This window comes from Palaemon carinicauda, chromosome 38, assembly GCF_036898095.1.
Source record: "Palaemon carinicauda isolate YSFRI2023 chromosome 38, ASM3689809v2, whole genome shotgun sequence".
Lineage (NCBI taxonomy): Eukaryota > Metazoa > Arthropoda > Malacostraca > Decapoda > Palaemonidae > Palaemon > Palaemon carinicauda.
The window spans coordinates 36,314,842-36,341,275 of record NC_090762.1 but is presented as its reverse complement, the minus strand read 5'-3'; the positions used below and the strand labels follow the sequence as shown (position 1 = coordinate 36,341,275).

Genomic DNA, 26,434 nt, shown 5'->3' with positions numbered 1-26,434 from the left:
CAACGGAAGCTTTAAAAAGCCAAACCCTTAGTAGAAAAAGGACAAAAATATAGCATTAATTGCCAATCAATTTAAAAAAAGGCCAAATTGAGGTATTTGGCACGAAAAAAAGGCCACAATTAAGGGAATTGGCCTGAAAAAGGCCAACTTGGCAATCCTGTCCAAGAGCAAGACAGTAAAATATTACAACCCACACTCGCTAGATTTTTAGATTACACGCAATATTGGTTGGAGAAATTTTCTGCAATGTATTGTTCTTTTTAAATTAATTACTTGCACACATTAGTGTTATGTAGTAATTAATATTATTGCTTTCTAGTGGATCAGGGAGAAAGTGACCAAACTTCATTCCACCCATCAGATAAAGTTTTTTTTCCACATATACTGTACATAGATATTTTATCAAATGTTTTTGTCACTAGTTGTCAAGGGCTTTACGATAAGATACCGACCGAGAAAGAAGTAAATTTATCAGAGAGAGAGAGAGAGAGAGAGAGAGAGAGAGAGAGAGAGAGAGAGAGAGAGAGAGAGAGAGAGAGAGAGAGAGAGAGAGAGAATTTTAAAATTATTATTTGTGATAGGTATATAACCCTAAAGGAAGAAGTGGGATTTTAAAATATGAAAAGTCAATATACATGCAATCAATCCTACTGTAACAAAATAAGAAAATCGTTTATTAACTTCCTATTGATCGTAAGTCAGTAGGCTACTCTTATTATTTTTTTAATTAATCAAGTAGCCTACTAAATACAAATATCAAAATGCTACATAACCTATTTGTAATATGCCATAATGTTAAATTGACCTAAAAACAGTAATAGTTGAATTGAAGACTTATGTAATTGCAGTAACTTAACGAATAATATCATCATCTACGCCTATCGCAAAGGGCCTCAGTTAGATTTCGGCAGTAGTCCCTATCTTGAGCTTTTAAATCAATACAGTAGTGACACAATGTGATTTGATTTTTTTCTCATGCTTTTGGGCAATTACTTTTATTGATATAATAGAATGAGAGGCTCTACTCTTTCTTTTAATCAATATTTTAGTTAAATGACAACTGTCTTTTGCAATAGCATCGTTTGTTCGTGCGTTCCAGATTGGCCAGAGCTTGTCTCTGGACGGGGCCTTTGCAATTTATCATAACACTTGACAACAGTTTTTAGGCGATTACTTTTATTAATATATTAAAATGAGAGAATCTGTTCTTTCCTTTAATCAATATTTTAGTTAAATGACAACCGTCTATTGCAATAGCATCGTTTGTTCGTGTGTTCCAGATAGCCTAGAGCTTGTCACCAGACGGGGGTTTTGCAATATCAAAACACTTGACAACAGCTGATTTCCCTCACAGGCTAATCTGACTGGGACTGGTGCTAGTGGCCCGAGGCTGGCCCGAGCGACTTCGTCTGCTGTCTTTCATGTAACTCCTTTGCTTTTGTGTTTGCTGCGATAATCCAGAATGTCATATTATGGAAAAGGACTCAGTAGTATTAGCAAACTTCATAGATTATACGCGACAGGTCTGAGATCATGTCGTTTACTTTCCACTACTGTTTCATCGAAAGGAAAATTGGAATTGTCTGGGGTCTTCCCCCCAATGCCCACACCATTCAACCAGGATGAGTCCATCGCTTACGACAAGTTGGAAAAGAATGTGGCTCTTTGGGATAACATACCATTTCGAGGTGAGTTTGAGCTTTCATATACAGGTTATAATGTACTTAACTGATTGGGGATGTATTTATGATAGCGGCCACCTGTATGTATTATTATGTCTAGCTTAGAATACGGCAGTGTAAGGGGGGTCGCAGGGGGTGCTAGCCCCCCGTTAGGTTAGTAGGTAAGGACACGGCTTCTAGGTTAGGTTAGGGGGGAAAGTTTAGGTTAGCTGATGGCCATTTTTAATGAGGGCTCAAGGAACTGGCCGCTAATATACAAACGCTCCAATGAAACATGAACCGTGTAATAAGCATGAGGTATAAGTTGGTTTCATTGTATATTATTACATGGCAATGTAACCTAGGAAAAAAACTACTGTTTCTTATAGAAAAAAAATACGTTCTCTTCGAAAATGACACTCGTTCCCGTCGCAAATTAATAGTTTCAGAAATAAATATACATCTATATCCTCCAATAATGGGGGACCCCCAGTGGGAACTCGGGGTTTTGGGTGGGGAAAACATACTGGGGAATCGATATATAACGTAAAACAAGCCGTTTCTTCTCTATACATTACCTTCTTGAAATTATAATAACCGGAGGAAAATACAAAACAGTATATCTGGATAAACTTTGGAGGCGCCGTTACAAAGATTGTGGCATGAAAAAATACAGTTACCAGTGCTGCCGATGTAGATCAAATGTTATTTTGTGACCTGTCATACTACTAGGCTAGGTTAGGTGGGTTTGTTAGGTTCTGTGCCCTTTTTGTACATTTTATATATTGAGTAAAACTTATATGGAGAAATTATTTAATATATGGAAATATCTATCATTACTATCTTTAGTAATGTCAACGTGCCGTTGGTAACTCTGTGTACCATACGTCAACGTTGGTAACACTGTGTATTATTGGTAACGTTGCAATTATATATCGTTTCCCCAGTATGTTTTCCCCACCCTAAACCCCGAGTACCCACTGGGGGTCCCCCATATCGTAGGATACAGATATATATATATTTCTGAAACTATTCATTTGCGACGGAAACGAGTGTCATTTTTGAAGGGATCGTAATTTTTTCTGTAAGAAACAGTAGTTTTTTTCCTAGGTTACATTACCATGGAATAATATACAAAATTACCTATAAGTTTTTCCGTTATTATCCGTTCCGTTCTTTTACTGAACTGTATGTGAGAAACTTTTGTTATGCAATTTCCATTCAACCACGTTATTCCAGACTCCTATTTGAGTAGGCCATGATTAAACTTATCTGTTCTGTGCTGCTTTGGTACCCTTTCAATAGCATATCGTCCCTAACCTAACCTATGAATGATATGTGAAAGGCTTCCATTCCATACCAAATTTGTAGGGGTTGCAGTGGGGTGTTAGCAGCACCCTTTGCTAGGTAAGTGTCTAAAGACACGGCTTGAGGTTAGGTTAGAAGGGGAAGTTTAAGTTTGATGGTGTTCTATGTATTGGTTCCTGTCCGTCTATATACAAAGGCACCAAAGTGAGCGTTCCAACATAACGGATAACCCTAACTTTTGGCAAAATTTATATTCTGTATAACTATCGTTATATCAACTCTGTTCTCTCTTATTTCTTATAAACCGTCTAAAATCATGTGGGCCCAATTGTCATGGGGTTTAACATCGACCTTGGTTCCTTCCGAAAGTGGGCAACACAGGGTCACCTTTATGCACATAAGTGTCTGAGGGAGACAACACTTCTCCTCTCTCAGGTACAGCTGTTATCTTACTTGAATGTCTCTCCGAGTCTGCACAAGCACTTATTCTCTCATGACTTTCTATTGGCAAAATGTACCCTCCTGCTTTTACTGTTGTTGTATCTTTTCCCCCAAAAATGCATATTTGATTATTAGAGATGAAATCAATTCCTAAAATTGCCTCAATTCCTGGAATTCCCATGGTGGGCAAGACAAAAAATCATGTGTAAACTTCACAGATCCCACCTTAAAGTTGACGATCGTTGTATGGTTTATACGTAGTCTATTTCCACCTGGCTGAACCATATACCCTAGTGTATGTCATACCCCAGTGTTAGTCTTATTGGTATGACTTTCTGGTAGTTGTTAACATCAAAACTGTTGCACCAGTAGCATCTCAATATTCCCTTCAAGATTGAACAAGCCATATATTGGGCATGATCCCAACAACCAAGACCATAGCCAACTGAGCTACAAGTAAGAAATGTTTCAAAAGGTCAGAGACAGCATCTTTTGTGAATAAGGCTCTGATTGACCGCTTGGAACGTGAATGCTAATAGCGATTGGTACGGGAAATGGGAAATTAATATCTGAAGACACAAAATTATAAGATTTTAACTAGATTTAGTAATATGATAATTATTTGCCTTCAAATATAAGATATGAGGTTGAAAATAATGTGTTTGAAGAGATTTATTCGATTATGTTTGTTCCAATGTCCTAACTAATATTGTGCTAGCATATAGTGAAATCGGATTTTATTCAATCTTGCCCGTGTGTGATGCGTGCTGTATTATTATTATTTTTATTATTATTATTATTATTATTATTATTATTATTATTATTATTATTATTACTTGCCAAGCTACAACCCAAGCTCGAAAAGTAGGATGCTATAAGCCTAGGGGCTCCAACAAGGAAAATTGCCCCGTGAAGAAAAGAAACAAGGAAAAATAAAATATTTTTAGAACAGTAACAACATTAAAATAAATATTTCCGACTTAAACTTAAAAAACTTTAAACAAACAAGAGGAAGAGAAATAAGATAGAATAGTGTGCTCGAGTGTACCCTCAAGCAAGAGAACTCTACCCCAAGCCAGTGGATGACCATGGTACAGAGGCTATGACACTACCCAAGATCAGAGAACAATGGTTTGATTTTGGAGTGTCTTTCTCCTAAAAGAGCAGCTTACCATAGCTAAAGAGTCTCTTCTACCCTTAACAAGAAGAAAGTAGCCACTGAAAAGCTACAGTGAGCAGAATTCATTTCAGCCTAGTCTTTGGTAAGGTTCAGACAGTTTCAATGAATTTGAACCATTTTTGGCTTCAAAACCCTCTGACCTAGACCTGGGTAAAGTTAGATGAATATAGATTTGTTGCCAGGTCCCCTATTTCATCTTTTCCTACCCTCAGAACATTGATAAATTACCTTACCCGACTTTTTTATAAATCATATGTCAAAATTTTGTGGAACTTATAAAACTACTTAGTCCAGTATAGCATCATTCTGTTATGTGAATGAAAGGTGGGGGTCGCAAGGGGCGTAGCCCTCCTGGTAAGTAAGGGCACAGTATTTTTGGCTATTCTATGTGTGGGTTATCTTAGGTTAGGATATATCCAATTGATTTCATAATTAAACCATAACAACACCTGCCCTTAAATACATGATTCCTACCATGCTTAACTTAAAAGGGATGTAACAATTGTAGATTATTATAAAAGTACCATTTGTTTCTACATGAATACAAACACTCATCCTTCAATAGGAGTATGATTTCAGCGAAGCTGAAAATTGTTTGTTGAATTTATAACGATGTGGTGGTAGTTATTGTCGGGTGGCAGGTTGAGTAGAGACTTTGACTTAGACCACCGAGCAGTACTTGTGTACTCTCGACGTCTATTTACCTTGGCAGTTTCAATTTTGCTTTTTATTTTCAGTGTTTGCTGTTCTGTATGTGATGGTTGTCCCACATTTAGACATGAGAGTCCGCCCCTAGTAATTTTGTCAGGGCATGGTCCCCTTCTCTTGAGCCCTTTGTGCAAGGGCTGTGACTGTTTGAAGTCATCCCACTTGGACATGTACAGGTCCTGATCTCTTTTGCAGTGGTTTGATTGAAATCGGAAGAGGGAGTTGTCTAAGAGAAACTGCTCAGCTTCACGGGCTTCCACACCCAAGCTGTTGCCGAAGAAGCTCTTTAGCTCCTCCTTCTTGCCTTCTGGTACTCAAACTGTTGCACTTTCTTCAGCTTTCTCTAGACTTGTCTTCCAGAGGAAAACCGAAGAAGGGAGGAGACGTCAGTTTGCCTTTGGTGGAGGCATCGGGAAAGGTAGGAGTATCACCTTCTTCTAGTGAAAGTGATACCCACTGCCTCAACATTTGCCTACCTTTGTGATTACTGAAGAAGCACAAGACGTGTCAACAAGTCCTTGTCTGCTGTAAGAGAAGATCCTCAATTCTCTCCTGTGGCTTTTGTCTGTTTGCTAGGAAATCCTTGACTTTGACTTCTAGCAAGGGGAAAAAGCTTAGGTGCCCTCCTTTCCCTTCTGACCTTGTATCATCAATCTCCCCCTCTTGCTGAACCATCAGACACTACATCACCTTATCTAAAGATGAAAAAGAAGAGGACCGATCGTACAAAACCTATTGAGGCTTTGCTCATCCTCCCTTTATGTACACATGTGTTGTATCACCCACCAAACTCCAGGAAGGTGATGTGGTACAAGATACTGGTACTTGCGCTTCTGCTATCAGAACTTTGCCATTTTTGGGAATAAGTATGGTAGATAGCAACATTGTTACCAGGAACCATGGTGCCTAATCAAATCTGCTTGTTATCCTATACAAGCACAATTGACTCCACCTACAATCTCCTTTGCACGCATGATTACCTCTGTGCATATGATCATTCACGTTCCCCACTCACATGGTATCCTCTCATAATATCCCCATGCATATTAGATCCCTGCATAGTGTTTCACATCAAAGAGTTCAATGAACGGACAACTTTTGTCCCTATCAAGGGCTGAATGACATCCATTGATGTCCCTCAAGGTTGGAAGTCCACCCTTGAGCTGTCTTGTTTGTAGCTTGCTCGTGCGGCCCTGGATAGTGTAAAGTAAATTCTCTGATTTCTGGTCCAAGAAATTTTCTGTATTTTAGCCGATTGAACAAGATCCTACCTCCGACACACTCTCGACAGCAATAGTTCTATGTTCTTAAAAAGGCCAACCCCTTGCCTCTTCCGATTGAGTTAGCAGTGACAACACTGATGCCAGGAACCCCTACAAAGAGACTAAAGGACAGCGGGAATTATGTTCTCAATGTCTTGAAGCTACCTTCATGGTAAGCCTTCTAGGATCATCATGGATCAACCACTGTTCAGGAGCCCTTTGCTACTATCCAGGACTTGCTAAATTCTGAGAAGTTTACGGACTTTGTCCTGTCGGGTGCCAAGGCTGTCACCTTTACTGTCCCACTACCTTCAAGAGTAAACCCTCAAGTCCTTGGATACTTAACTTCAGGCCAGTTACAGCTGCTCAACAGGTTGTGTAGCAAACCTACCTCCCTCACGGTACAAGAAAAATATCTTCTAAGATAGCGATCACTATGTAAGTCTAGGATAAGGAGTATGAATGCTGTTATTTGCTTGATCGCACGTTTGATTCAAGTATGCATCCCAGTCTAGTATCTTTTCTGTACATTTCAAGTGTAAAGTGTCTCCTCCATCCTCATGAGGTGAAGGGTGGATAGAGATGTATGAAAGCCCATTAATTTTAATGACAATATATTTCTAACACCATACCTTTGGTTGGAAATGGGTTCTTCATGTCTGGTAAGATTTGGCAGAAATGTAGCCTATCACCTGGGAATTCTTTTTCCCAAGTTGTTAGGAGGTCGCCAGGTCTCATTTTGGCTTCTTTTACAGTTCTTAGTGCTTTAACATCCCAGGATTTAAACGAGCCAGTTGGGTTTAAGGAACTTCCTCCCTCCTAAGGATAAGTCTCCTATTAAAGGAAGAAATAGCAAATTTTTAAAAAGTAATTTGTATTTTTCCTAACTTGAACAAACTTGTCGTAAGTTACACTACCTACCTTAAACATCTCGCAATGCCTAGGTTAAGGTCAAAGTGGGTTCTCAATGGACAGTCGAGTGAGAGCAGATTACCCGCCACCCGGAAGTAACTACCACAACCTCATATAAATTTTAACAGGGGAGTTCCAGCTTTGCTGAAATCATGCTCATGTCAAAGGACTCAGGTTTGTATAGTTATGAAAAATATTAATTACATAAGTTTGTTCCGTAACCGAAATACAAACCACGCTATTTAATTAGGGGAGGGGGGGCGGTATTACTTTTGGCGCAGCTGAAATGACGAGCCATTAGATTTTTAACGAGGGTTTACTACCCCCTCGCTAGTTAGTAAGGGGGTAGGGGAGGGGTAGCTAGCTACCCCTCCCCCCCTCACACACCGATGAGTAGCTCTCTTTGCTTTTGGCTCGGGTGATGAACAGACGCGTCTGCTTCCACCCTCGCTTATTGACAGCCTTAATCTTTTTTGCTTTTTCTTTGCAGTCTGTGCTTGGAGGTTGGCTTCTACCATTATGCGGAAGTGCCCCAGATTACCTGACCGCCCTTGTGGTACATATGTGTCGGCGGTCGAAACGGACCCTCACACCTTATGTCTGTTCTGCAGGGGCCAACGGTGTGATAGAGACAAAGTATGTACAGTAGTGAGTGTAGGGAGTGGTCTACCTCCCAGTGGGAGAGGTTTTCCCGGTGCCGGAAGAAGAAGTCCAAAAGGGATCTTTCTCCTTCAAGGGTTTCCTTGAAGAAAGAAAATTCCAAGGACTCTTCTTCCGTAGCCCAAACCTCCTCCGAAGCTCCCGCTCGAGAGGCCTCTTCCGAAGCTCCCGCTCGAGAGGCCTCTTCCGAAGCTCCCGCTCGAGAGGCCTCTTCCGAAGCTCCCGCTCGAGAGGCCTCTTCCGAAGCTCCCGCTCGAGAGGCCTCTTCCGAGAAGCCGTCGAGTGGTAGCGTAGGCCGTTCTTTTGTTGACCGACCTCGGGGTTCGGGAGAGGGAGTTGCCTCCCATAGCGAGGCAGCTCCTCCTCCTCCCCCGGGGGAGGATTTATCATTTAACACTGTTGCTAATGATGATTTGTTGCAGCTTTGGGCTTCCTTTGGGGTTTAAGGGCTCGCCCTCCAGGGAAGCCCTGTTTGACTTAATCCAGTTGGGGGCTGCTGTCAAACAGTCGCCGGCAGTAGCAGAGGTTGACCCTCTGTCTATCGTCGACGTTGTTGTGGCAGGGGCCTCCGACGCGTTAGGTCAAACCCCTGCCTTGGTTCTCGATGCAGCTGAAGGCTTAGTTCCTCCCTCCGAACATCCTTCGAGGGAGGAGCTAAGTCCTACGGTCTCCTGCAGGTGATTCTCCCCCTCGGGGAAGTTCACTGACAGACTCCTCTTTGGAGGACTGATGATGGTCTGCCTGCCGCCCCCAGAGAACGTATCCGTCGGAAGGCTCACCCTCCTCTTCGCTGTAGAGGCCTTCCTTCTCCTCACAAGGGAGTTAGGAGGCGCCTCTTCAGCGCTTCTCCGTCGCAGTCCCCCGCAGAGGATCCTCTTCGCTGTGCACCGACCGTTGCCGTTGCATCCTTGGACCTCTCTGCCGATCGTTCTCCTTCGCCTGCCAGACCTTCGGACCTGCCGTCTCCGTTCCTGGCTGCTGACGCGCTTTGGGCTCCCACGCATCCTGGTTTCCAATGGGCATCGGTCCCTTCAGGACAAAAGGGGCTTTCTCACAATGTGAGCAAGTCCGTTAAGCGCCAGGTGTCCCCTGCGCTTCAACGTTCTCCGAGCGCGCAATTGCGCGCAAGCGCTCGCCTACGGGGAAGCCGTCTATACTCAGAACTTCATCCTCGGAGACAACACCCCTGAGACCTTCTGCAGCTGAGACTACTCGCCATCGCTCTCCTGCTCTTCAGTGCTCTCCTGCGCGCCAGCGCTCTCCTGTTCACCAGCGTAAAACTGCGCGGCCCGCGCGCCCACGATCTCCTGCTCGCAAGCGCTCTTCACCTGCGTGCCAGCGTTCGCCTGCACGCCATCGTTCGCCTGCACGCCCACGATCTCCGGATCTGGGCGCAAGAAGGAAGAACCGAGTTTCTCCTTCTCTTCAGTGTTCGCCTACGCGCCCTAGGACCTCGCCAGCTCGTCAGCTATCGCCTACGCGCCATTGCGCGCAGACACCAGATCCTGCTGTGCGCCCTCCTGCACTCCCACGCGCTAAGGGTAACACCCCTGCGCATGGGTGCTCACCTAGAGCTCGCCGAGATCCTGCGCGCCCACGTTCTCGCGAACAATCTCCATCGCGTGTGCAATCGCTTGCACTCCCGCCTGCGCTTCCTGATTCGTCAGATCGCGCAACTGCGCGCCATTGATCTCCTGAGCGTTCGCGCGCTCCATCGCTCGCCAACGCGCCCTCTCGCCATCTCTGAGATCCCCTACGCGCCCGCGCGCACCTTCACCTGTGCGCAGTCGCTCACCTACACGCCTTACGCGCCATCGTTCGCCTGCGCGCCATCGCTCGCCTGCACGCCATTTCTCCCCTGCACGCCCTCGCCATCATCCTCCGCGCGACCGATCGCCCGAGCGCTATCCTAGTAGGGTACTATCACGCGAATGCCAGCGCGTTTCTCACCGGGAGGCACAACACGAGCTTCTGCGCGAGCCTACAGGAACGAGAGCAGCCAGGTCATCCTCACGCCCGTCCGTCCGTCCGTCCGTCGTCGTCGCAGAGGGAAATCACCAGATGGGTCCAGGAACCAACCTTCCTCTTCTTCCCTTTCCTTCCAGGCAGGTCCAGCAGTTGTGTCTACTCCAAAGGATCGCCCGATCCCCTTCCCTTCAGAGGGAGTCTCTGAGTAAGCATCCATGGTTTGGATCCCTCATCAGAGCTATCGTGCAGGCTGTCAAACCTGCCTTCACTGAGATGGGTCTCAAAACTATGGCGGCTCCAACCCCACTGAAGAGAAAGAGAGAAGTAGAAACCGTGGTAACTTCTCCGAGGGTCAAGCTGACTCCTCGGACATCCTTGAGGAAGGCTCCCCCTCTCCCGTGTACGAGCATTTTCCGTCCTCGGGAGTCTTGACGAGGTGAGGCATTCTCCCATTGCACCAATGGGAGAAACCCCACCTCGCGCTGGAGAATCGTCCCAGGTAGGAGCAGAGAAGAGCCCTCAGACGTCGTTGATGGAGTCCTGTATTCCTCCCAGGAGGAAACTCAAGGATTCCAAGACAGTCCCCAAGTCATCCTCAAGGATCCGTCCAGAACCTACAAGACCCGCGGAGAACCTCCACGTGTCCCCCAAGAAGAGCCTTTGGGGACGGGAGACTTCGCTGCCAGTTCTCCAGGAGGGGAGCCACAAGAGTCAGAGCATGCCTTCTGGCAAGTCCTGACTCTGATGAGGCATCTCAACAGGATTCCCGATCCTGAAATTCCTCCTCGCGAGGGCAAGGACACGGTCCTGGACCGAGTCTTTGGCACTCAGAAACCTGCCAAGGCCAGTGCAGCTTTGCCCTGGTCCCAAGGGGTGAAGAGTGCCAGGGATAAGGTTGAGGGCCAGCTCTCCGAGCTCGCCTCCACCAGCCGTTCTAGGGCTGGCAACAAACTCCTCCCGCCTCCTCGTGTCCAACAGAGGAGGTACTTCGAGATCATGGAGGAGGCTTGTTTAGCTCTTCCCCTGCACCACTCTGTGGAAGAGCTTACCAAGGGGTCCCTCTTGAGAGACTCTAGCCGGCAAGTGACTTTCTCGGCGACTGAGATCATAAGCCAGGAGAAGGTCGTGAAGTGTGCCATCAGGCTACTTTGTGGCTTGACATCTAGCTGGGATCTCTTGGCCTCCTGTTGCGATGTGAAGATTTGCCTAAGGAGAGCACCATTGAGTTTCTGGCCCACCAAGTCTCAAACTTGTGGGCCAACTCAATCCTAGAACGTCGTGATGCGGTGGCAGAGAGGTTCCATGCAAAGGTCCCAGCCGTTGAGGTCAGCAGGCTCAGACATTCTTCCCTTCTAGAGAAGAACCTATTCGAGCCTAAAGACTTGGAACAGGCAGCCGAGAGGTGGAGGAAGTCCAACCTGGACTCCTTCCTTCATATGGCTCTTACATCAAAGCCTTATAAAACCTCTGGCACCTCAACAACCTCGCCCGTCCAAGACAACGAAACCGGCTGTGGCAGCGAAGGCAACGGTGTCGAAGCCCTTTCCTGTCAAAGACAGGAAAGACAAAAGGTCCTCCAAGGGAGGAAAGAATCCTAGAGGGAGCGGCCGAGGCCGCAAACGCTAGGATTGGCAGTCCCCCTGCATCTCCACCAGTGGGGGGATGCCTTCAAAGTTGCGCAGACAGGTGGCAGCCACTCAGGGCCGATTCCTGGATGAATTCCGTAATCAGTCAGGGATATCGCGTCCCGTTCATAACATCTCTACCTCCCCTGACAGCGGATGCAGTGTCGTTGAGCTCCTTTGCCATGGGATCGGCAAGGGGCCAAGCCCTACGGGCAGAAGTCCAGACCATGTTAAAGAAGGGCGCTCTCCAGGAGGTCGTCGACGGTTCCCCAGGCTTCTTCAGTCAACTCTTTCTTGTAAAGAAGGCGTTTGGAGGCTGGAGACCAGTCATCCACCTATCAGCCCTGAACAGGTTTGTCAAACAAAGCCCGTTCAGCATGTAGACGGCGGACACGGTCAGACTTGCGGTGAGACCACAAGACTTCATGTGTACACTGGACCTGAAGGACGCGTACTTCCAGACCCCAGTCCATCCGTCTTCAAGAAAGTACTTAAGATTCGGCTTAGACAACAAGATCTACCAGTTCAAGGTGCTGTGTTTCAGTCTCTCCACAGCACCTCAGGTATTCACCAGGGTGTTCACACTGATTTCTTCGTGGGCACACAGGATCGGCATCCGTCTCCTCCGCGATCTGAACGACTGGCTGATCCTGGCAGACTCGGAGTCGACCCTTCTTCGACACCGAGACAAGCTTCTGGGACTTTGCCAAGATCTAGGGATCATGATAAATCTCGAGAAGTCTTCTCTGCTTCCAACTCAACGACTGGTATATCTAGGCTTGATCTTGGACACCAATCTCCACAAAGCCTTTCCATCAGACGACAGGATAGCAAGGCTGAAGAGGGTCGCAGTTCCTTTCCTCAGACGAGAAGAACTCCCAGCCCAATCGTGGTTACGTCTCCTCGGTCACCTTTCTTCTCTGGCCTGTCTAGTTCCAAATGGTCGCCTCAGGATGAGATCCCTGCAATGGCGACTCAAGTCCCGGGGGAATCAAGGACACGATTCCCCGGACATCTTGGTCCCAATGGGTCCTGCGGAACGGACGGATCTTCAGTGGTGGTTGACAGAGGAAAACCTTCGAAAGGGAGTGGATCTTCTCGTCCTCCCCCCGGATTTGATGCTGTTTTCGGATGCCTCAAAAAAAGGGGGGGGGCACGTTCTGAGCCACAGGACCTCAGGCCTATGGTCAGAATTAGAAAAGTGCCTCCACATAAACCTGCTAGAAATGAAAGCCGTGTATCTGGCACTCCAGCAGCTCCAACAATACCTGGCGGGTCACTCCGTGGTGGTGATGAGCGACAACACCACGGTAGTGGCTTACATCAACAAGCAGGGAGGTACCTTTTCAGAGCAGCTATCCCATCTTGCAGTAGAGATGCTGAGCTGGACCAAAGTCCACGCGATTCCACTATCAGCTCGCTTCATTCTAGGCAAGAGGAATGTGCTCACCGACAGTCTGAGCAGGGCATCTCAGATAGTGAGTACCGAGTGGTCTTTGGATCGTCTAGTAGCCAACAAAGTCCTGACTTTGTGGGGTTCCCCGACGGTGGATCTGTTCGCGACAGCCTTGAATTTCAAGCTCCCGCTGTACCGCTCCCCAGTCCCGGACCCCAAGGCACTCTGGCAAGATGCCTTTCAACAACGGTGGGACAACATCGACGTCTACGCCTTTCCCCCGTTCTGTCTGAGGAGAAGGGTACTTAACAAGACCAGAATATCGGTCAACCTTTCGATGACCTTAATAGCTCCGCTATGGCATCACGGAGAGTGATTCCCGGACCTTCTGCAGCTCCTGATGGAACTCCCTAGAGAACTTCCTCCTCGACATGAGCTACTCAGACAACCACATGCCAACGTCTTCCACAAAGCTGTAGCATCGCTTCAACTTCACGCCTGGAGACTATCCAGCGTCTCCTCACAGAGAGAAGCTTTTCGCAACAAGTTGCGGAAAGGATGTCTCGACACCTGCGAAAGTCATCCGTAGGGGTCTACCAGGAAAAGTGGAGAGTCTTCTGTGGTTGGTGTCGTGGAAGGGGTATCTCTCCACTCGATGCCACTATTCCAGCAATAGCGGAGTTTCTCATGTATTTCCGGGAAGAAATGCGCCTTTCAGTCTCGGCAGCGAAAGGCTATCGCTCAGCCTTAAGTCTTGCCTTCAGGCTCAAAGGAATGGACATTTCCTCTTCGCTGGAACTTTCTCTACTCATACAAAGTTATGAACTTACCTGCCCCCAGTCGGAAGTGAGACCTTCTCCATGGAACGTGGTTCGAGTCCTCAGGTCTCTTAAGAGACCTACTTTCGAACCATTACGCCAGGCTTCTGATCGCCACCTGACTTGGAAGACGGTGTTCCTGCTTGCTCTAGCCTCGGCCAAGCGAGTCAGCGAACTTCATGGTCTCTCGTATGACATCGCCCATTCAAGGGGATGGGAGGAGGTAACGTTCAGATTTGTCCCTGAGTTTGTAGCTAAGACTCCGGATTTCGAGTCTCCGTTCTGTAACAGATGACCCAGACCATCTCCTACTGTGCCCAGTAAGGAGTCTGAGGCTCTATCTTAAGAGAACAGCTGCAATTCGTCCTCGGGTGCAAGCATTGTTTGTGAGCACAGGAAGGACAAAGAGGAGGGTCACTAAGAATACAATCTCAGCTTGGATTCGCAGGGTTATCTACCATTCCCTGAATCCTGACCCTCCTCCGTCACATCGCCCTATGGCACATGATATCAGGGGCATTGCTACGTCCCTGGCATTCAAGAGAAATTATTCTGTGACGCAAGTTCTACAAGCAGGGGTTTGGAAGCATCAAACAACCTTCACAGCCCACTACCTGCAAGACGTGACCCACAGGAGGCTTGATACGTTAACTATCGGCCCTGTGGTGGCTGCACAACAGCTGGTTTAAACCTCAGGCTCCTTTATGGACAAGTAGCAGAAGGTTGAGGGCATTGTTACCCGGTTTTAGTCTGCATGAATGAAAAGATATGCCTGGCCCTTATTCTTTTTTTCATTCTCCCCTCTCTTGGGGAAAGCAGCATCCTGGGTTTTCTGCACAGCTGACCTCAAACCACTGCAGGTAAACCATGTTTCCTTGTGTTCCTAGTATTAAGTTAATACTGTCACGTCCCCCATACCCTTACGAGGTGGTATTGGGATCGTCCTAACCTAGATTTCCATCTAAGGGACTCCAGGTCAACTTCCTAGGACGAGTCACACTTCACTCCTTCACACACTAGCTTACGTAGGCCGCGGTCCTTGCAGAGCAAGGCACTTGCCGAGGTGCAGGGACCCCTTATCTTGAGTTCTACACACTCGGATACTGAGTCCCCGGGCAAAAGCTAAAGCCAGTACGGCTTGGACTTGCCACCCTTCCTAAGGGTTAAGTCACCCTAATTAAATAGCGTGGTTTGTATTTCGGTTATGGAACAAATGACAAATTCGTAGATAATTTGTATTTTTCCTAACCATACAAACCTTAGCTATTTAATCAAACTTGCCCGCCAGCCCTGTCCCCCGGGAAGTCCTACCTCTAAGCAAAGTGAGCTACTCACCGGTGTGTGAGGGGGGGAGGGGTAGCTAGCTACCCCTCCCCTACCCCCTCACTAACTAGCGAGAGGGTAGTAAACCCTCGTTAAAAATCTAATGGCTCGTCATTTCAGCTACGCCGAAAGTAATACCCTCCTAATTAAATAGCTAAGGTTTTTATGGTTAGGAAAAATACAAATTATCTACATTTAGATTCTATGCCAGTAAAACCTATTAGTTCTAACCTGTTCAATCCTAAGTTATAGCGAGACAGTTTAGGTTGTTGCTTTAGAAATTTGATTGTATTTTTCACTTGAAATTCTACTAAGCATCAAAATTCAACCAGTTTGTATAACTTGACGAGCTGTAGTAAACATTTGAAGGACTCTGCGGTATTATTTGAAAACCCAACACCTATGACCCGAGTGTTGGCAATTCTTTTGTAGTACTGTACTTGCAGAACTAAGAAGGAGGTTTCTAAAACACAATCTCTTTTGGACTTAGTAAGTCCATTCATGATGTATGTACATAGACTGTTGCAGGAGTTTACACACTAGCTAGGACCAAAACCTGCAAACTTGAGCTAGGCCCCACCCTTGCCTTCAATAGGAAACGTGCAGTCAGCCAGGTGTTGAAGGATGGGTTATGCATGCACCAGACCACCTGGGCAGCCTTTGTTCTACAGAGTGCCCAAATGTCCCTTGATGCATTTGCACTTGATCGTATGGTGGCTATTCAAGTAGTGGTGTTACAAGCCCAGATCCCATATGGCACAGTAAGCATCTTGTCTATGGTAACAGATAGATGCAAGTCTCAAATGTAGGCAGAATAACTGGCTCTTCACCTCCCTTTTTTTCTTCCCCTCTTTTAGGGATGAAGCAGTCAGGGTGTTACTCGCTATATCCTCCCTAGATGAAGGGGAGGATGGAGGAATATATACTAACCTGTTGACCAACATACTTTACTTATATTATTCTGAACTGCTATCCCCTTTGGATGAAGAGATCCCTCCTTTTACCACATATCAATCTTCATAGACAGACTAGCCCCTATCAGCCTATTGAGTTGATTGAATTGAATATAGGATTTAGGCATTAAGCCAAGCACTGGGGCATCAAAGGCCATTCAGCGCTATATAACGAAAATCATTCAATCATATCTGTACACTCACACCATTTAGTATCATTTTAACCTTTAATACAAATCGTAACACTTTCATACAATAAAATCTAGATGTGAAATAAATAGGGATTAAAAGGGTAAAATAAATAAATAAATTAATAAAATCAATTATAGCTCGTAATATAACCCAATACTTTGTATAAATTTTCTCAAGTTCAGGGTATTACAGTTTTCCCCCAGTATATCTCTTGAAGGTTTGTCCTGGAGTAAATGTGTCCTCCTCTGAAGATTAAAAACAGGACAATCGACTAAAATATGTTTAACATCCATTGTCACTTGACAGGTATTACAAAGAGGGGCCTGTCTCCCTTCCCCACTCTTCATTAAATAATTGTGCGTTGCATATGTAGCCTATCAGCCTATTCATCCAAATGATAGACAGATAGGAGGTTCCTGGAGTCATCTCCTTCACTCCCTTACAGGATCAGGTGGATTGACATTTCTAGGGAAGAATAAGAACCATTCAGTTTGGTTCTAGGGAGACTTCCAACCCACCAAGCATAACTGCCTAAAGGGCAATGGTTTGTATATTATGAAGGAACAAATTATTAAATTAATTTTTATTTTTCCTAGATGTACAAATCCGAGTCCTTTAGGGTAAACTTCCTTCCTCCACCATCCTTCTCAGTCTTTGAGCTGAAAGGTCATAAGTAAAGGGATTTTGATAGGGAATGGGAAGGGGTTCTCGCTCTCGCTCCCTCCTGTCTCTTTAACTGCTTGTTAATATGTTTCAACGGCTGTACAGTTCATGCTGAAAATAGATTCCTTACCTAATGGACTCTGGTATGTATATCTAGGAAAGATGCAAATTACTTGTAACATTTTTTATTATTTTCTGGTATATCCAGAACATCATAAAGACATCAAAGATCCTGTCTCTGAATTTATTTTGATTTATAGAAGAGATAGAAACATACCCTTCATCCTTCATATACCTGTGTGTTTGCTGATTGTAGCCAGGATCTTTCTTTGGGTTGTAAGTAAAGTACAGTAATAAGTCAAATAAGACCATTCTTCAGTAGTGATTAGTGCTGTTGATCCACTGCATGGCTAAATGTTTACTAAAATTTGTAAGACCTTAATAGGTTTTGGTTTCTTCTTGAAGTGATTGTCAAACCAATTTTTATTATAAAAGTTTGTGCAGTATTTTTTTATTTTTTAATAATCTGGTTTGCTTTCAAGATGGTGAGACATGGTCAATCTATGCACTATAGCTCAGAACTTCCATTCCTGTTAGCGTCGGGAAGTTCCGTAGGAGTCATTTATTGCAGATTATGACAGATATTTGAGTTCTGAATAGGGCATACTATGAGCTATACTTACATAAGTATAAGAATAAAAACTGTTGCATAGGGCATTTGAAAAAGTGAAGAAATATACCATTTTGGGAAATACAAACAAGTTAGGAAGAGAGTTTAAGTTGCAAGTGGTGAACTGACAAGCATTATGTTGCCAAGTACATAGTTAATAAATTTCTTTGCAAGGTATTTTATATTTTATATATATTTTTTCAGGTTTGGTTGTTCAAGGAAGTAACGGAGAATACGTTTACCTGAGCACAGAAGAACGAGTGGAGCTTGTCAAGAGAGTTAGAGAATTTCTTCCCTCGACTTCTGATAAATTACTGCTTGCAGGGTCAGGATGTGAATGCAAGTATTAAGGCTAGGATTTTTTTACATGTTGGGTTTGAATATGTTCCTTGGTATTTGAGTATTTATGGTGTGCTCAATGTGTTTTCAGAATATTATAAGTGTGAGAGACATCTAGTTAATTGGAGAATATGGATTGTCTCTTAAAATGTTGCAGTAATTTATTACTTTATGATGGGTAGTACATTTTCCTTGCTTTTTTTTTAATTACATACAGTATGTTAAAACAGATTTCTGGTGGTTTTTTCAGCTACTCGAGCAACTATTCAAATGACAGAAAAGATGGCTGCTGCTGGAGCAGATGCTGTGATGGTAGTTACTCCCAGTTATTATAAAGCAGGAATGAAAGTAAGTTCTTTAAAGTATGCAGCAATCTTATTTCTGAATTGGATATGCTATATTGAGTATTTGAGGTTCTTTAGAATAAGATAGACAGTACTGTACTGTACTGTAGTCACCTTAGTTCTACAGTAATATAGTTATGTATAGAAATAAAAAAAAATGCTTCCTAAGAGAGATTAGTTCACCAAACATTTAACTGGGCTCCACAACGCACTAGAAAAGTTGGAAGATTCATATGTACTAGCTAAAGACTATGAAATGTGCAATATGAGATGATGAATGGATAAGTATTGATTTGAAAGCTCAAGATAGAAACGACTGGTGAAATCTAAGCGAGGCCCTTTGCGTCAATGGGTGTAGGAGATGATGAGGATGTACTGTTCATAAATATCAAAACTAAGTATGACTACTTGGTATATACAGTATTTCCTTCAATGTTTACAATATTTTTTCAATCTGTCAGGACAAGGCTTTACGTGCTCATTTCACTGCAGTAGCTGACAACAGTCCAGTGCCTGTCATCTTGTACAGTGTACCAGCATTCACAGGTAATTGATAATCTTGAATTAACACTGCAGTAAAGGGTTCATTGATTTACAGCATTAACTTGGGCATGTATAAAAGCTTCAAGAAAATTACCAGGTTTGGTTAGAACTAATATATGTATACATATGATAATTTCAGTAATAAAGTAAGGCAGTTTTAGTACATTATATAGAATGTAAATGTACTTTACTTTTTTCTTTTGTACCATTGGTTTAATTTCTATTTGCACACTTTGACAAGCTGAAGAGACTTCTGGCAACTATACGTTATTTATGTTAAGTACTGTACGAATGTTATTGTGTGTTTTGTTTGCTGCAAAAAGAATATTTATTTAAAATCGTAGACTTAGAAATAATGACCTATTGTATTGTGTCATCTCTATATACTTGGGAAGTTGCCAGTTATCTCCATATATTGGTATAATATCCCATTGACAGTTTAAGGATTGAAGGAGAGATTTGTAGATATTGAAAGGTAATGGTATGTACTGGGAAGTGTTACCTTGCTGCGTTTCTTTGTGAAGAAAAGGGTAGCATTTATATATTTAAATCAATCCCAAGACTACTCATGATTGTTTAGAAAAGTGTCTTTCAATCTATTTTGGTGGCCCAAGAGCAATTAAATGAAATGACATGTATAAACTGTGTGTGTATATATATATATATATATATATATATATATATATATATATATATATATATATATATATATATATATATATATATATATATATATATATATATATGTATGTATATATATATATATATATATATATATATATATATATATATATATATATATATATATATATATATTTTATATGTGTGTGTATGTGTGTGTATATGTGTATATATGTATGTACAGTATGTATATCTCATTAATTCACTCTTTATGGACACTTGGTCTACACTTTTATGATCAATTTTGACAAGGAACCTATTTATAGGCAACTGCCTTTTCCTTTTTGAAATATGAAAAATGGGTAAAAATCACATGAATACAGCATGAAATCTGTGTGTGGCATATGGCCACTATGATACTGATATTGTGCTAGTAATGTTAGTACTTTCCACAAAAAATGCTCATATAGGAGGACATTTTTGCACATATACAATGTTTGTAAAGTGATATTAATTTTTATACTTGTACTGTAAACCAATTTGCTCGTATTCAATTACTTGTAAACCGAGGCATTACTCTACTTCTTTGGTGGTTTGGCAACATTTTTGCATTTACCACAGTTTTAAAATCCTGGAATATAGTATGCATATCATGTGCTAAGTTTTTTCCAGATTTGTTTTCCAAAGCACGGGCTTATGTTGCACTATTGTTAACTTATTATTGACTACAGTATGTCTTTCTTACCTACATTCTCTTAAGAATTTATTTTTTTCCAGTTATTGATCTTAGTTTGGATGTGATAATAGATTTGGCACATCATCCAAACATAATTGGCATTAAGGAGAGTGGTGGAGATGTAAGTATTTTGTGTCATGCAGTTACTGTATTATTATTATTATTATTATTATTATTATTATTATTATTATTATTATTTTTTCAATATTAAACTTAGCCGGTGATCATATAAGCTGTCAGCTCTGCTGCCCGACAGAAAAACCTAAGGACAAAATACGCCAGCGATCGCTATACAGGTAGGGGGTGTACATCAACAGCGCCATCTGTCGAGCAGGTACTCAAGTACTCCAAGTAAACACAGAACCAATTTTCTCTCTGTCGTGCCACCGGCAAGACCTACTAAATACGCTGTTGCTTACTGGATTGATTTTCACAGTTTTGGTGAAGTACTCATTTCTAGTTATTAGCTTTCGCTTTGCAGAGGTTATCTTCAATACTTCCTTGCATTCTTTGATTGAATTTTGGATTATTTGTTGACGACTTGGATAGATTTTCAATTCCCCCTTTGACTAATTCAAGATGTCTGACCCTTCTCAAGTCCCCAAATACAGGAAGTGTAGTGCTAGGGACTGTTCAAGGCGTCTTCCGAAGGCCTCTATCGATCCTCACACCATTTGTTCCAATTGTCGGGGTAAAACCTGTCAATTGGAAGATCGATGTGAGGAATGCGTTGGGCTTTCGGAATTCGATTTTCTCGAATTCCTGAAATATTCACGTAGGCTAGAGAGAGATAGAGTCAGGAGGAGTTCGTCTCGCTCAGTTGATTTTTCCTCTCCCCATGCCCCACAACCTATTCCTTCCCCTGTAGTGGTTACTCCTGATCCCCCTTCTAGCACTCAACAACCTTCGATGGCAGATATGATGCGTGCCATCCAGGCTCTGGGTGAGAGAGTCGAGTCATTGGCGAGTGACCGCAACCAACTCATGGCAGACGTCAGGGAGTTGAAGGGTAAGAGTGCAGTGGGAAGTGAAGTGAGTGGTAGTGCTGTGAAAAGTGTTAGTGTTGCGCATGAGGGTGCGTCTGTTCGTGCCTGTCGTCCTCCCAGTCCGGGACCTCTTGCAAGCTCCCAAGCCCAGGGGAGAAGCAATGTCGTACGACCAAAGGGTTCGACAGGCTTTAATCAGCGGACAGACGTTCCCTCTGTGGTTTCGGACGTATCTTGCCAAGATCGCCCCACCCACAAGAAGACGAGAGAGCCCGTTCATTCCTCGTCTGCGAAAGAGGTTTCACGCCAGAAACGATGGACCAAGGTCTCACGGCCTCTCAAATGCAAGGTCCCTTCCGCGCAAGTCCAACGGCCCAGGTGTAGCCACTGGGTCAGTTCGGACTCGCTGCAGTCTTCCGATGACTGCACACCTCCTAAGAGAGGCAAAGTGGTACCGCAACAGGCAGTAACACCGTCTGTTGCCGCACCTGCTGCTGTAGACCCTAAGTGGTCTTTGCTACAGTCTATGCAGACACAGTTAGCATCTTTTATGCAGGAGTATCGTGCGGAGAAGGTTGACGCTGCACCCGTTAGCCTACAACCAACCACGGTTGTGCGTCCAGTAGACGCTGAGGCTACCTTCTCCCGCACTCCAGCTGTGAGAGTCCCACCACCCATGCGCAGTGTACCCTGCCAGCCGCACGTTGACGTTCACCGACGCACGGAACCCTCCGTTGACGTTCGCGAGTTACCACTACAACAGGAGGGTGGAGTTAAGTTGCCTTGTTTTGACGCTGTGCGTCAACCTCCGCAACCCACTGTGGTTACCGCTACTCGCCCGCAGCAGACTAGACAGTCAGGAGTAGAAGCTTTGCATCCCCACACAGCTATGGTTGTTGCCAGATCACAGACTGACCAACAGTTCCATGACGTTGCGTCCAGTGCAGTCACGCATGCACCCGTGCTGCCGGACTCAGCCGACCAGCTGATTCCTACTCCTTTGCCGCTTCCTCCTCAACATTCAGATGATGGACTCTCTGATGATGACGACGCTGCACATCTTGACGACCCGCACACGGACATCGACGAACCCAAGACCACGCCTCCCTCCTTGGACTTTAGGAAAGTGCTTGGACTGTTCAAGGATTTATATCCTGATCAGTTTGTGTCTGCAGCACCATGCTCTCCTCCCTCTGAGTTCGCTTTAGGCACGCAGTCATCCGCACCTGCCTTTACGAAGCTCGTCCTCGCCCGCTCGTCCAAGAGAGCTTTCAGAGTGCTGGGAGATTGGTTGCAGTCCAAAAAGCAACTTGGGAAGACAGCTTTCATGTTTCCCCCTGCCAAGCTTGCTTCCAGATCTAGCGTCTGGTATGCCACGGGAGACGTTCTCGGCTTGGGAGTTCCTGCCTCTGCCCAGGGCGACTTCTCTAGTCTTGTAGACTCTCCCCGCAGGCTGGCCATGAGACGCTCCAAGATTTGTTGGACTCCTTCGGATTTAGACCATCTGATGAAAGGAGTATTCAGAGCGTTCGAAGTTTTTAACTTTTTGGACTGGTGTTTGGGAGCGTTGAGCAGGAAGACCTCCCCTTCTGACAAGGAAACTTCCATGCTCATAATGTCCTGCATGGACAAAGCCATACGGGACGGTTCTAGTGAGCTTGCGGCTTCTTTCGTTTCCGGGGTCCTCAAGAAACGGGAACACCTTTGCTCCTTCTTGTCAGCTGGAGTAACCCCATGTCAAAGATCGGAGCTTATGTTTGCTCCTCTCTCGAAGTGCCTCTTCCCTGAGGAGTTGATCAAGGAGATTGCTGCCTCCTTGATTCAAAAAGACACACATGACCTGGTTGCGTCATCCGCACGCAAAGCCACCCCTTTGCCCTCCGTGTCTAGACCCAGGATGGATACTCCAGCGTCAAGGTTCATTCCGCCCTTTCGTGGCAGAGCCTCCAGCAGAGGTGGTGCTCGTGCCGAAGGTCAACGTGGGAGCAAGAAGAAAGGTTCCAAGTCCTTTAGAGGCAGAGTCTGACTGCCACCTTCTTCAGACAGCAGTGGGAGCCAGGCTCAAGAACTACTGGCAGGCCTGGGAGAACAGGGGCGCAGACGCACAATCTGTGAAGTTACTCAGAGAGGGGTACAAGATTCCATTCTTGCACAAGCCCCCTCTAGCAACAACTCCCATCGACCTCTCTCCCAGGTACAGAGAGGAGGACAAGAGACTAGCTTTGCAGCAAGAGGTGTCTCTCTTACTACAAAAGGGAGCGGTAGTCAAAGTCCGGGACCATCAATCCCCGGGCTTCTACAACCGTCTCTTCTTAGTCGTGAAGAAGACAGGAGGGTGGAGACCGGTGCTAGACGTCAGTGCTCTGAATGTCTTTGTCACAAAGCAGACGTTCGCCATGGAGACGACAAAGTCGGTTCTAGCATCGGTCAGGAAGGAAGACTGGATGGTCTCTTTAGACCTCAAGGACGCTTACTTTCACGTCCCCATCCACCCAGATTCCCAACCTTTTCTAAGGTTCGTTTACGGGAAGGTTGTATACCAATTTCAAGCCCTGTGCTTTGGCCTAAGCACGGCGCCTCTTGTTTTTACGAAACTGATGAGGAATATTGCCAAATTCCTGCATTTAGCAGACATCAGAGCCTCCCTCTATTTGGACGACTGGCTTCTAAGAGCTTCGTCAAGTCGTCGCTGTCTGGAGAATCTAAAGTGGACTCTGGATCTGACCAAGGAATTGGGTCTCCTGGTCAATATGGAAAAGTCCCAACTCGTCCCATCCCAAACTATAGTGTACCTAGGAATGGAGATTCAGAGTCAAGCTTTTCGGGCTTTTCTGTCGGCCCCCAGAATCAGTCAAGCCCAAGAATGCATCCAGAACATGCTAAAGAAGGACCGATGTTCAGTCAGACAGTGGATGAGTCTGATAGGGACGCTTTCATCACTGGACCAGTTCATTGCGTTAGGGAGACTGCACCTCCGACCCCTTCAATTTCACCTAGCTGTTCACTGGAGAAAGGACAAGACGCTAGAAGCGGTCTCGATCCCTATTTCCGAGAAGATGAAGTCTTCACTGACTTGGTGGAAGGACAACATTCACCTCAGAGAGGGTCTGCCACTGGCTGTTCAGACCCCCAACCACGTTCTCTTCTCGGACGCATCGGACACGGGCTGGGGTGCGACATTAGACGGTCGGGAATGCTCGGGCACGTGGAACGCGGATCAAAGAACGTTACATATCAACTGCAAGGAGCTACTGGCAGTTCATCTGGCCTTGAGAAGCTTCAAGTCCCTCCTTCTAGGCAAGGTGGTGGAGGTGAACTCCGACAACACCACAGCCTTGGCATACATCTCCAAGCAAGGAGGGACTCATTCGATGACGTTATACGAGATCGCAAGGGACCTCCTCACCTGGTCAAGAGATCTAAACCTGTCTCTAGTAACGAGGTTCATTCAAGGCAACATGAATGTCATGGCAGACCGCCTCAGCCGGAAGGGTCAAATCATCCCAACAGAATGGACCCTTCACATGAATGTATGCAAGAGACTATGGGCCTTGTGGGGCCAACCTACCATAGATCTATTTGCAACCTCGATGACCAAGAGGCTCCCAATTTATTGCTCGCCGATCCCGGACCCAGCAGCAGTTCATATAGATGCCTTTCTTCTGGATTGGTCCCATCTAGACCTTTATGCATTCCCCCCGTTCAAGATTGTCAACAGAGTACTGCAGAAGTTCGCCTCTCACGAAGGGACAAGGTTGACGTTGGTTGCTCCCCTCTGGCCCGCGAGAGAATGGTTCACCGAGGTACTGCAATGGCTAGTGGACGTTCCCAGAACACTTCCTCTAAGAGTGGACCTTCTGCGTCAGCCACACGTAAAGAAGGTACACCCAAGCCTCCACGCTCTTCGTCTGACTGCCTTCAGACTATCGAAAGACTCTCGAGAGCTAGAGGCTTTTCGAAGGAGGCAGCCAGAGCGATTGCTAGAGCAAGGAGGACATCCACTCTTAAAGTCTCCCAGTCGAAGTGGGAAGTCTTCCGAAGCTGGTGCAAGTCGGTATCAGTATCCTCAACCAGTACCTCTGTAACTCATATAGCTGACTTCCTTTTATACCTAAGGAAGGAAAGATCTCTTTCAGCTCCCACGATCAAGGGTTACAGAAGCATGTTGGCAGCAGTCTTCCGTCACAGAGGCTTAGATCTTTCCAACAACAAAGATCTACAGGACCTCCTTAAGTCTTTTGAGACCTCGAAGGAGCGTCGTTTGGCCACACCAGGTTGGAATTTAGACGTGGTACTAAGATTCCTTATGTCAGAAAGGTTCGAGCCACTACAATCAGCCTCCTTTAAAGATCTCACTTTGAAGACTCTTTTCCTCGTCTGCTTAGCAACAGCTAAAAGAGTCAGTGAGATACACGCCTTCAGCAGGAACATCGGATTTTCATCTGAAACGGCTACATGTTCCTTACAGCTTGGTTTTCTAGCCAAAAACGAACTTCCTTCTCGTCCTTGGCCTAAATCGTTCGATATTCCAAGCCTTTCTAATTTGGTCGGAAATGAACGAGAAAGAGTCTTATGCCCTGTTAGAGCTCTTAAGTACTATTTGAGACGAACTAAATCTTTACGAGGGCAGTCAGAAGCTTTATGGTGCGCTATTAAGAAACCTTCTTTACCTATGTCGAAGAATGCAGTTTCCTATTATATCAGACTTTTGATTCGAGAAGCTCATTCCCATCTGAATGTGGAAGACCATGCTTTGCTGAAGGTAAGGACACATGAAGTTAGAGCTGTCGCAACTTCAGTAGCCTTCAAACAAAACAGATCTCTGCAGAGTATAATGGACGCAACCTATTGGAGAAGCAAGTCAGTGTTCGCGTCATTTTATCTTAAAGATGTCCAGTCTCTTTACGAGAACTGCTACACCCTGGGACCATTCGTAGCAGCGAGTGCAGTAGTGGGTGAGGGCTCAACCACTACATTCCCCTAATCCCATAACCTTTTTAATCTTTCTCTTGAAATGTTTTTTATTGTTGTTTTTGGGTTGTCCGGAAGGCTAAGAAGCCTTTCGCATCCTGGTTGATTTGGCGGGTGGTCAAATTCTTTTCTTGAGAAGCGCCTAGATTAGAGG

General features: G+C 45.0%; 1 protein-coding gene across 1 annotated transcript in view; it reads left to right on the top strand.

Moving 5' to 3' along the window:
- The first annotated feature begins 1,315 nt into the window (after positions 1 to 1,315).
- Positions 1,316 to 26,434, top strand: part of LOC137630546 (4-hydroxy-2-oxoglutarate aldolase, mitochondrial-like) — a 48,326-nt gene continuing 23,207 nt past the window's right edge. Inside the window, exons 1-5 of the mRNA XM_068362062.1 lie at positions 1,316 to 1,688; positions 17,945 to 18,079; positions 18,330 to 18,427; positions 18,885 to 18,969; positions 20,365 to 20,444. Of these exons, the coding sequence (XP_068218163.1) occupies positions 1,463 to 1,688; positions 17,945 to 18,079; positions 18,330 to 18,427; positions 18,885 to 18,969; positions 20,365 to 20,444 (624 nt within the window). The 5' untranslated portion in view covers positions 1,316 to 1,462. The remainder of the gene's footprint in view (positions 1,689 to 17,944; positions 18,080 to 18,329; positions 18,428 to 18,884; positions 18,970 to 20,364; positions 20,445 to 26,434) is intronic.